The 12,315-nt window shown below is 47.6% G+C and overlaps 2 protein-coding genes across 3 annotated transcripts in view; one reads left to right on the forward strand and one right to left on the reverse strand.

The window, feature by feature from the left end:
- Positions 1 to 12,315, forward strand: part of WDR12 (WD repeat domain 12) — a 344,303-nt gene that overhangs the window by 152,834 nt on the left and 179,154 nt on the right. The window lies entirely within an intron of this gene.
- The window catches only part of BMPR2 (bone morphogenetic protein receptor type 2), a 156,042-nt gene continuing 148,111 nt past the window's right edge, over positions 4,385 to 12,315 (reverse strand). Inside the window, exons 12-13 of one of the 2 annotated variants that reach the window (XM_060256930.1) lie at positions 6,491 to 7,770; positions 4,385 to 5,055 (exon numbers count right to left, since the gene is read on the reverse strand). In XM_060256930.1, the coding sequence (XP_060112913.1) occupies positions 4,805 to 5,055; positions 6,491 to 7,770 (1,531 nt within the window). In that variant the 3' untranslated portion in view covers positions 4,385 to 4,804. Of the gene's footprint in view, positions 5,056 to 6,464; positions 7,771 to 12,315 lie in introns of both variants that reach the window. The other variant, XM_060256931.1, reaches the window with a different exon arrangement.

Consider the following 12,315-nt stretch of genomic DNA (forward strand, 5'->3'; position numbering starts at 1 on the left):
GTCCTTGGTTTTACAATCTGACAAAGGAATCGTTCTCAACAAGATCTCTACACGTAAAACACACCCAGAGGCCTAAAGAAAAGCTGAGTAAAAAATCACTCAGACGTTTATCTTCTCACTCAGCAACACACACCCCTCTGTTCTTCAAGGATCCTACCAACAACAACCCTAAGCAACACTGTTCTTATTTTTCCATCTCAGCTGAGGACCCACTCCCTTCGAGCAGAGCTCGTGCAATCACTGAATAGAATCAATGAGGCCCAGTTCAGGGAAAGTCTTGGCCCGACATAGCTTATTCAGGCAGCCTACTTCTATATCTTCATGCAAGTCCTCCCATGGGGGCATAATAAGGATGCCCTCTGAATTCTGGATTAGTCAGGCTGGGAAGATGGGGCTCTTTGGGGATAGTTTGGAAACTGTAGTTCCTCCTTCAAAGACTGGATAGCTTTCTCCCCACCAGCATGTCCCTGCACAGATCTCACCCCTTCCCACCCCACCCCCCCGCCACCGCAAAAAATTATTTCCCTAAATTTGCCATCAGGGATGGCAAAGCTATTTTAACGGATGCCATGGAATTTTTCCTAGAGTTTTATCTACAAGGATTTTGCCCTTCAGGACTTCATGGATGCAAGGCCACAAAGTTGGTCCCCATGAAACAGCCTCAGAGCTGAGTGCTGCGCTCTTCCTTCAAGAAACGTATGCTGTCGAAAGGGCAACATTTCACATGGAAACTGAAGGTTCACAGCTATTCTGCTCAGCTCTGACAAAGGGCCACAGAGACATGAACGCCAGTAAATTGCAGCTCATGTGGATTTAGCTTGAAGGACCTGAAAGAACGGGTAGCTTCCTACGACCTCAAGAACGGGGGTGGGAAGTTACCATAGTAGTATGTAACTAGGAAATGAGCCTGCTACAGAAAAATGCGAGCAGGAAACGGAAAGGTGGTGAAAATCATGTAAAAGTGGATCCCGAGTTGGGGTGTGTTTGTGTGTGTTATTTGTGGGTTTTCTGCACATGATGCAAACAGTGGTCTATGACCAAGACAGTTTCACCCAAAGCGTGACAGAGTCTAAATTCTACCCTTATTTACGGTGCTGAGTCACTGAGCCTGGAGTTTCTTCTTACTGCAACCTATTTAAGACTATTCAAATCAGGGCTGCAGCCAATATTTCATATTTGGTGGGGCCCACAGCAGGATTTGTTGTTTGGAGGGGCTAAGGGGCCACCTGGTTTGGCAGCCCTGAGATCTCGGCACTGTAAGCTGCCTCGAGCGTCACAAGTGAATCACACTTCATCTGGGCAGTCACACCTTTCTTATGTACCCCTGCCCCCCTCTCAGAGAGACAGAGACCTCTTGAAGAAGAAGAATTGCAGATTTATACCCCGCCCTTCTCCCTGAATCAGAGATTCAGAGTGGCTTACAATCTCCTATATCTTCTCCCCCCACAACAGACACCCTGTGAGGTGGGCGGGGCTGAGAGGGCTCTCACAGCAGCTGCCCTTTCAAGGACAACCTCTGCCAGAGCTATGGCTGACCCAAGGTCTTCCAGCAGGTGCAAGTGGAGGAGTGGGGAATCAAACCCGGTTCTCCCAGATAAGAGTCCGCACACTTAACCACTACACCAAACTGGCTCTCCAGTTGGGCACTTGGAAGGCTGGCTACAAGAAGATTCTCTCCCCTCGCCCTTTGCTCTGCACACTGTGTTAGGGAAGGGAAGAGAAGAAAGTGAAAAGACAAGCCGCAATGCTGCTACTTGTTCAGAGTGGCAGTGAGCAAAGGGGATAGACTGGGGGCCCTCCAATGGAAGGGTCATACAGTTGGAAGGGGGGGGGGCTGAAAGGATGGCCCTGGGCCCCCCTGTAGCTATGGGCCTGATTCAAATGGGCCTGAAAGAGAAACTTCTTCTGACACTGAATGGAAGCAAAAACCAACCCAGCTCCATGTAGCTGGATGCAGGTTACAAATGCCGAGGGGGTCTTAAGAGTGTAGAAACATGGGCAAGAGAAGAATCAAGAAAATGGCCTGATCCTTAAGTGACTGAAAGCCATACTGTGTGGCAGTGTTCCCTCTAAGCTGAATTACCATGAGCTAGCTCACAGATTTTTAGCCTCCGGCTCGCGCATTTTTGTCTTAGCTCAGCAAGGATGACTCCAGAGAACACTCATACATGCAGAAGCTCACAACTTGAGAATGAGCCCTGTGGCGCAGAGTGGTAAAGCTGCAGCACCTCAGTTGGAGCCCTCTGCTCACAACCTGAGTTCGATCCCAGCAAAAGCTGGTTCAGGTAGCTGGCTCCAGGTTGACTCAACTTTCCATCCTTCTGAGGTCGGTAAAATGAGTACCCAGCTTGCTAGGGGGAAAGTGTAGATGGGGAAGGCAATGGCAAACCAGCCTGCAAAAAGGTTTGCCGTAAAAACGTTGTGAAAGCAGCATCACCCCAGAGTCGGAAACGACTGGTGCTTGCACAGGGGACCTTTCCTTTCCTTTCACCGCTTGAATGCCGGTAGCTCACAAAGTAGAATTTTTTCTCACAAAGACTCTGCAGTTTAGAGGGAATATTGTTGAGCGGCCTATCAGAAGCTAGCATGGGGACAACTGGCTACAGGGAACTGGTTATAGGTAATTGGGAGAGAACAATCTTTGCAGAAGTCTAAGGCTGTGACAAAAAACACAGCTCAACCTCTCCTTTAGAACTATATCACTAAGATGACCTAGCCATCTCTGTCTTTTCTAAGGTCTGATGAACAGACAAGACCTTCAGAATAGGACGAAGACCAGTGTGCAAGCCTTGACAGGTTTCTGTCTACTGGTTTTCAAAACTGATACTTCAATGGGGGATAGACATTTTAAATGGCCATGCACCAATGGAGCCTTTGTATGCAGTGTTATACGTATCTTGAATATCTCTGCTAGAAAAAAAATCTTGATATGCTCTTGTAATAGGCTGAAGTAGTGCTCTGAAGACACAATGAACACGGAGGGGGAGAGGATCTGGAGGAATGCGACTCTTTTCACAACACTCTCCAACCAACCAATTATAGTGCATAGAAGTCATCTGAAGCCATATAGCTCTGGACCCCCCACCAATATTCAGCTTTAGGCAGCAAAGAAGGATAACAGAAGCGTATTAATTCATCACGTGACTATTATACCTGCGAGTCCATGTTTTAGCTCATCTATGTAAAAAAAAAATCTACCTAACAGTAAACATTTTTCAAGATAACTTATATCCAGATTAGGTTAAAAAATGTACTTTTCAATATACACTGAAAGCATTAAACCGTATTTAAACCGTGAAAATTGCATAAAAGATCAAATGGGGAAAAAAAAAAGAAAGGTAAGACGTTGAGCCCAATTTCACATGAGAAACAGTTGCAAAGCTCACAAAGATCTTAATTTTGGGAAACAGATTACCACAGGCTGGCTACCTCAGGGCCCTGACCTGGTCAACCCAGGCTAGCCCAATCTCAGCAGATCTCAGAAACTAAGCAGGGTTGGACCAGGGATGGAATTCTAGCAGGAGCTCCTTTGCATATTAGGCCACACACCCCGATGTAGCCAATCCTCCGAGAGCTTACAAAGCTCTTTTTTGTAAGCTCTCGGAGGATTGGCTACATCAAGGTGTGTGTGGAAAGGCGCTCCTGCTACAATTCCACCCCAGATGGGACACCACCAAGGAATACCGGGGTCGTGATGTGGAGGCAGGTGATGGCAAACCACTGCAAAATCTCTCTTGCCTTGAAAATCTGTTGGGTGGTCAGAAGTCAGCTGTGACTTGATGGCAAAAACAAAAAAGTCCAGGTAAAGCTTTGATGTATTGTGAACCTGCCAACAGGAGGCAAGTTTATTGAGTAAAGAGTTTATTGGGCAGATCTCTATGGGTTGTACAAATTGACCTTTGATATAGTTGTTCAACACTGTCTTTCTTTAAGAGTTTTGCATGATCTACTATGGAGAAAAATGGAAATTTCCTAAGTTGGAAGGATGAAAGGAGAAACAAAAAATGTTCATTTTGTAAAAAAGCCCTTTCAAGGCAGGGAAAATCATGCACTAACTGTGATCTCAGAGCACACACACACACACACTCACACACACAGATGGGTACAAGCAGTCGCTTCAAACCGATTACGCTGTGCAAAGTTCACAGTTGAGGACCACCGGTGGCTGAATTGTTGGACTTTAAAAAAAAAATTAATTTGAAAAGGGGAAAAAAATATTTAGAAGAGTCGGAAACACAAAGCCTACTGCAAACTACAGACTATTGCACATTTTAACGTAACACGAGTGAAAAGGGGGGCGTTCAAAAGGTAACACACTCTGTCACACAGAAGCATACAAACGAGCTTTTCCACAGAACTCAAAAACGTGAAAGGCAGACACCACTGCAGCCAAACTCATCCCATTAATTGGCTTACACGTTTAGTGACCTTTAGAAACCGGTCCAAACTGATTATCAGCAATACATATTTTTTTGTTTTCGTTTTTTAAAAAAAATATTTTGAGACCGCAGCATTTGATACGCATATATATAATTCTGCGGTCGGAACGGACAGATGTAATTTTTTTTGCAATACTAAATAAAAGTGCAAAAACAGAAGTTAAAAACAAAACTTAAAACAAAATTAAAAAATATGGAAGCATAAGCTAAAAATTGTCTGCATAGCTGAAATCTATTTAAAGCGAGTCCTTGGCGAAGGGGCGCTGACAGGAGAAAGCAGTTTGTTTTGGAAAAAAAACAAAGTCTTCTGCGTGTTTAACAGAATGCAAAAATGTCACTTTTTTTTTTGTCAGCTTCCAAACAATTCACAGACAGTTCACTCCTGCATCTTTAGATACCATGGTGGTGGCCGTACCTCCTTCTATGAGATAGACAGCGGTGCTGGACTTTGAACTGACCACCCTATCGCGACCATTGTTGTTGACCTCACAGTCCAGGGGTTCGGTGGAGATGACCCATGTTGAAGGGCGCCACCGCTTCAGAGAATACGGGGTTTTCACACGTTTCTTGATCTTTTCGCCTGAGCCGGGTTTGCCATCTAGGGATGACTCGCTCACTAAATTGGGGGGGGGGGGGGGGAAGAACATATAAAGTGTCATGCAGAAGGGAAGACAGGCACCAGAAGAAAAAGACAAAACTCGGTCGGAGGAAATAACTGATGAGGGAGATCTGGGGGTCCAGTGTTCCCTCTAAGCTGAATGAGTGTGAGCTAGCTCACAACTTTTTAGCCTTCAGCTCACACATTTTTGTCTTCGCTCAGGCCCCAGAGCATGCTAATTGATGCGGCAGCTCACAACTTGACTGCCAGTAGCTCACAAATTAGAATGTTTGCTCACAAGACTCCACAGCTTAGAGGGAACGCTGGACCCCCAGCTGGGGTCTTTTTCAGCACGTGGGCACCTTTGGATTTGTTACAAGAGGAAAATACGAGGGCCATGCCCATCACAGGAAATTCCCCTGACAAGGCCTGTTGGCGAACGCATAGGGAATTTTTTTTTTTTAATTTTAATGGAGTAACAAAATATATATTTTGCCTGATTCTGCACCATTGGCCTTGACATTATTTTTAAAATCAACTTTGGGTTTGCGATAGAAGATGGGGAGAGCAACCTCAAAAGGTCAGGGGGTGAGGTTACAGAAAAATCTTGGCACATAGGCTCTGACTTGACACCTACCTGGATCAATTCTGGACCATGTGGTGAGGCATACAATAAGACACTGGATGCAATGTGTATGCCCTTGATTAGGACATAAGGCTGTAGAATAAGAGGCCTCAAGGATATCTTCAAGCCGTTGTCACTTCACCTTGTGGTCCAGCATTGACCTATTGTTTCATTCTGTATTACGAGCCAATATGCGTACTTACTTTTCTGACCTCTGAAGAAGACCAGTCTGGGTTGAAACACATCAGGTCAAGTTAAGTTAAGCAGGTCCCCATTGTGGTTTTGTGACTGCACAAAGGAGAGAGGCTAATGATGGGCCCCTAAATGGTTTTAGCTTTCTATAATAAATACATGTATGTTTGCTTATGATTTATTATACAGTTTGCTTTTAATGTTTGGCCCTTTAATTGCATATTAACCTTTTCGGTGTCTTACTCCAGTTTTTGGGTTAAGTCTCTTTCCTCTCTGTTTTTTCTTTACCTTCAGACAGATGACCCCTGTGCTGTGGTGACAGTCACTGCCAAGGCAGTTTTTTGAAATCTACACATCCCATCTGATCTCCAGCAGCCGACCGGAAGCCCCGCTTCCCCACTGGCCCCTCCCACTTTCTAAAAACACTTGGTAGGCCCCAGGTGGGCACCGAGGCACCCACAGGCCATGCTGGGAACAGAGTCCAGCACTGAGCTGTTTCTGGTCTCTAGTAATCATCCAAGAATCACAAACTGAATAAACACGGCTAGCTTGTATTTTGTATGAAATATCACAGTAGATTCCAATACCCAAGTTTAAGCCCACTGTTTACCATGGATTCAAGACTGGAAGACTCACACTGCGTACTAAAGCCGTCCAAAATATTCGTGGCCGACAGATCCAGAGAGTTCGGCCTCTGTGCTCTTCTAGTGTGGGTCTGTACAGGATTCGTTGCCACGCTCTGGTCGGTGGGGACAGCTGCGCCTTGCGTGGGGCACGGGTTGCTGTTGTTGTTGTTGGCGTTAGGTCGGCCATTATCCAGGGATCGGTCTCTCCTATCAACCAGACGATCCAGAACGCCCTCGTCGTGGCTCACCTGCTGCTCTCTTCTCAGCAAGGGCTCGTGCTCGTCGGGGCTCGAGTTGATATTCAAGCGGCTGTCCTCTCCACCAAACTGGTTCTGCAGCATCTCCTGGGTCCTGTGCGCCACCGAGCCGGTTGCTTGGCCAGAGGGCACTGTGCCGTTGACGTACTGGGTTGGCATGGCGTGAGAGTTCATGGTATGGCTCCTCCCCGCAACTTCGTTAGTGGTCACAGTGACCACGTGAGGTTCTGCAGCGTTGATAGTGTTCATCTTGGCAACTCCGGTTTCTACTTGCTTCAAGTTTGATTTGTGCTTCCCTCCGAATTTCAGCCGAGGCTCCTTCGTGGAGTTTTTGGTGTTTAGGGGTAGGGTAGTAGGCCTCTTTGGGAGGTTCTGCTGCTTGGGGAGAGGGTAGACCTGAGCAGGCCGGACATCTGGAATCAGACAGGCTTGACCATTTCCAGCTTGTGCGAAGTCTTGTTGCCCTGTCGCTTCGACCGCTAGTTTTATCAACGGGTACAGCAAACTGGAGCTAGTGCTGCTGAGGGGATCTGGACCGCTGAACTGCTTCAGGGAATGCTCCATCAGGTTCTCGTCCGAGCTTTCCTTTAAGTTCTTGTCCACTTCCTTTGGATCCAGCTTGTTGGTCTCCAAGTCTTCCTCTGTCAACTGCAGGCAAACCGGAGTGGGCCCGAGCGGTTGCATGCCGTTTGCAGCGCCGGGGTTTGTTTCGCCTGAGTAAGGCAACTTGGATATGGTGGTCATGGCAGCGCTTGGAGTCAGGCCCGCTGTGTTGCTGGTGGTCGTGTTGGTAGACAAGCTTGTGACACTGGTCTCGGGGCTTGGGATACGAGTTTGTGCTTGCTGCCTTTCGTAGTTAATGGAGTTCCGGTTCTTCTCCCCCAGCGTCAGGGGCGTGGGGGTCACCGAAAGCTCGGAGGAAATATTCTTCACTATGCTGTCGGTGTGATGAACCGAGTCCTCGATATACGACGAGGAAGAGTAATCTTGATATGGTCTGATCTTTGGCACACGTCTGTGGTGTGACAGGTTTCTTTAAAAATAAACAGAAAGGAGAGTACTGTTATGTAGGCAAAACCATTATTTCAATTTAAGTCTCTCACTCAAATGCAAAACACACAGGAAGCTGCCTTATATATAGTGAATTCCCCTCTCTTCAATGTTGATGCTGTACAATAAGACCACAATTCTCCAGGAGACTACCTTGGAGATACCCTTTGACGTGGCGTGCTTGGCCAAGAGCTGGGTGGATGAGGATGAATGGACCTCCCACCCCTCCTGCAGCTTACTCCCCTGGGATACTTGATCGTCCATCAGCATCAAACTGAGGAATTGTGTGTGTGTGTGAGACAGAAGTAATGATCCTCATCCGAGGCTGTTTTTGCTTCCAGAGGATTCCTGTGCCAAATATCACTGGCCTTGACTGCGTTGGGGAAAGAGTGGGAGTCCTGCTGGTGTACTGTTCACCCAGCTCACTAGAGGACTCCCTATGTAGTACAACAACAGTTTCGGTGTATAGGAAAGGAAAGGTCCCCTGTGCAAGCACCAGACATTTCCAACTCTGGGGTGATGTTGCTTTCACAACGTTTTCACGGCAGACTTTTTGCAGGGTGGTTTGCCCCGTGGTGCAGAGTGGTAAAGCAGCAGTACTGTGGTCTGAACTCTCTACTCACGACCTGAGTTCGATTCCGGTGGAAGCTGGATTCAGATAGCCAGCCTAAGGTTGACTCAGCCTTTCATCCTTCCGAGATCGGTAAAATGAGTCCCCAGCTTGCTGGGGGGAAAGTGTAAAAGACTGGGGAAGGCAATGGTAAACCACCCCGTAAAAAAGTCTGCCATGAAATGTTGTGAAAGAGTCGGAAACGACTGGTGCTTGCACAGGGGACCTTTCCTTTCCTTGTCATTGCCTTCCCCAATCATCTACACTTTCCCCCCAGCAAGCTGGGGACTCCTTTTACTGACCTTGGAAGGATGGAAGGCTGAGTCAACCTCGAGCTGGCTACCTGAAAACCCAGCTTCTGCCAGGGATCGAACTCAGGTCGTGAGCAGAGCTTAGGACTGCAGTTTTAACACTCATGGTGCTCTTCAGTACAACAAATAGAAAATTCACCAAAAATAAACAATATTTTACATGATAAACATGTTATCTTAATGTAGTTTATATAACCACCTTTTCACACAATAAGTAATACAATGAGTACCGCTTTTAAAAGTCCGTGGCAAATAGCTTCCGTAGTCCTGTGGTATACTGAGATACACTGTCTTTTTAACTGAAAAGTTTCTAGGCAATTCCATGCTTGTAGTGAAGAAAGAAGTTCCGATATTCTGCTGGTGATCCCTGAAGATTCCAAACCAGTAGAAGAAAAACAGGAGAAAATAATTCACAGGAGAGGATGAGAGAACTTGCCAAATCTAGACCTTTGTTGCAGTTCAGCTGAGAACAGAATGTTAAGAGGAATGTGTTGATCCTATGTAAGAATATTGTACACTACGGCTCTGTGAAAGGAATTTTGTATGGGGAAGAGAGAGCACACGAAGCTTGCGAAACTGCCACAAAGGTCTAGATTTGGCATGTTCTCTCATCCTCTCCTGTGAATTATTTTCTCCTGTGGAAATTACTGTTTTTCCTATAGTGGCTTGGAATCTTCAGTGACCATTAGCAGAATATCGGAACTTCTTTCTTCACTACAAGCATGGAATTGCCTAGAAACTTTTCAGTTTAAAGAGACAATACATCTCAGTATACCACAGGACTACGGAAGCTATTTGCCACAGACTTTTAAAAGCTGTATTCATTGTATTACTTATTGCGTGAAAGGGCATTTATATAAATTACATTAAGATAACATGTTTATCGTTTAAAATAGTGTTTATTTCGGTGAATTTTCTATTTGTTGGACTCCCTATGTAGGGCTTACCCTTGAAAAGACTGCAAGTGGTCCAGAATGGAGCTGCCAGGTTGCTGACCAGAACACCACAGCCAGCTTGTGTTACTCCAATTGTGCAGCAGCTGCACTGGCTACTGATTAGTTCCCAGAACCAATTCAAGGTGTTGGTTTTAGCCTTTAAAGCCCTTGACAGTTTGGGACCCTCGTACCTACAGGACTTCCACTCCGTTTACAAACCTCCCCCCGCCCCGTGCTCCCTTCGGTCATCACCTAGGGGCCTCTTGCAGGCACTCAGCTCCAGGATGGCTCGGCTAGCTGTCACCGGAGGAAGGGCCTTCTCAGCTGTGGCCCCTGCCCCGTGGAATGCACTCCCTGTGCTATGCCCCACCAGACTTGTCTAGTTTCCACAGGACATGCAAAGCCGAATCGTATAGGATGGCCTTTGGAGTGTAATCCACACGCTTCGATTGTTTTTGTTAGTGATATGGTGCCAGCTACGTATTTTAATAGTTAAATATTTTAATGTTATTATTTTATATTTGTTATCTGTTTTATGTTGTTCTAATACTGTAAGTCACCACAAGACCCTTTAGGTGAGCGGTGAGTAAAAAAACAACTAATAAATAAAATCAGACCTTTGGTCCATTGAAGTCCACCCTGTCTACACAGACTGGTAGTGGCTCTCCAGGGTCTCAGGGAGGGATGGTGGCTCAGTGGTAGAGCATCTGCTTGGTAAGCGGAAGGTCCCAGGTTCAATCCCCGGCATCTCCAACTAAAAGGATCCAGGCAAACAGGTGTGAAAAACCTCAGCTTGAGACCCTGGAGAGCCACTGCCAGTCTGAGTAGACAATACTGACTTTGATGGACCAAGGGTCTGATTCAGTATAAGGCAGCTTCATATGTTCATATATGTTCAGGCTGAGGTCTTTCACATCACCTGCCAACTGGAGTTTGTAGCTGGAGATGCCAGGGATTGAACCTGGGACATTCTGCATGCCAAGCTGACACTCTACTGCCGATCTACGGCCTCCCCCAGAGTTCCTTCCGCAAGCATCATGAACCCGAGTGTCCTGCTGTGAGGACAGCAATGATGCTAGAGGCACCGGTCCCCATGTGACATCCAAGGACACTCCCCCCCTTGTCTTGCTGGGAGGCTGCAGGAGCACAGGCATACCTCTACGATAATTTTTAATCACGGCTATCCTATTAATAGCACCGCCCGTCTCACCCCCTTTCGTTCAATGGGGAAAAGGACATCACTCAATAAAGTTTAGATTGTTAGCACGGACCTCGGTTTGGAAAAGCCCTAAAGGAGTGATAACGGCATGTGACAGCTGCAGTTATTTTGCATTTAAAAAAAAAATTGGATGATCTCGAAAGCGAGGGATGGCCTTCAGATGATCTTGAAAGGGATGGGATCTGCGTTCTGGATCATTTTTCTTTTGGAGACAGAACTTTGCAGGGCTTAACCAGGGCAACTTCAGCTGTTACCTGGGACCAAAGCCAGTTCGAACAACAGGCACCTTCAAACGGTGCTATAACAAAGGACCCACTTTGCTCAGTCCTACAGTAAGCAAAGAAGCAATTTCAACAATGCTGTCCTACGCCTAGCTATAGAACAGATATGTCAAACTCATGGCCCGGGGTGGTGGTGGGGGGAGAGAACTAGCCTGTACAGGACTCTAATCTGGCCCTTGAACAAATTGGGAGGGGGACCCATCCAAATGTAGACCAGAAGGGCCTATATTAGGGTGTTATATCCCTCACTGAGGTCCCTCCTGTTCCCAAATGCAAGGCCCTCCTCCAGGGTCTTCCCCCAGATTGCCAGGGATTGCCCAACCCAGAGTTGTCAACCATAAGGAGTGAGGAGGGCTGCTTTGGCCTTGAGCTCTGCCGAGGAGCGGAGTATGGGGCATGCTCAGTGGTAAAATACCTCGGGTACCTGGCATCACATTTTATGCCACACATGGCCTGGCTCAACTAAGTGGCATTCACGTTGGATCCAGCCCTCCTAACAAACGGCTTTGACACGTATGTCAGAATGTCTAACCATTTCAGCTCTTGGGGAGGAGTGGGGACAAAGGGTCTTTATTCACAGTGTGCTGCTGCATCTGTGCGCGCACTACTTTTGCAACCCCCCTTTTCAGCCTCCACACTGCAGCATCTTTTTGGGCTAGAGCAGTGGTCCCCAACCTTTTTTGCCCCAGGGCTGGCAGGGTGGGGGCACCCAATTTGGCCTCCACCTGCCCCCACTCCTACTTTGTTCTACTGCTTCAGACCAACACGGCTGCCCACTTGGATCTATCCTCCTCCCCGTTTTCCCCTCCCTCCTTCGCCCCCCCGCACAGCCTCCACCCCCCCCCCCTTTTCACCATTTTAAGGCCGGGGAAGGGACCATGAAGCTTCTCCCAAGCCGATCCTGCCCCCCCCCCGGGAAGGAGGCAAGGGCAGCATCTCTCGCAGCTACTGTAGCGGTTTTTCCAGCCGATCAGCTGATTGGTGGGGGGGGGAGGCTGGCCTGGGAGGGGCTTCACTGCCCCTTCCCTGGCCTTAAAATGGTAACATGGGGGGAGGCACCGCAGGGGGGGGCAGCGAGGCTGCAGGGGGGCAGAGCAGCAAGGCTGCCGGGGGGGGCGGCGAGGCTGCCGGGGGGGGCGCGGCGAGGCTGCGCAGTCCGTTGCAAACAGGCT

This window comes from Heteronotia binoei, chromosome 16 (genome assembly GCF_032191835.1).
Source record: "Heteronotia binoei isolate CCM8104 ecotype False Entrance Well chromosome 16, APGP_CSIRO_Hbin_v1, whole genome shotgun sequence".
Taxonomy (NCBI): domain Eukaryota; kingdom Metazoa; phylum Chordata; class Lepidosauria; order Squamata; family Gekkonidae; genus Heteronotia; species Heteronotia binoei.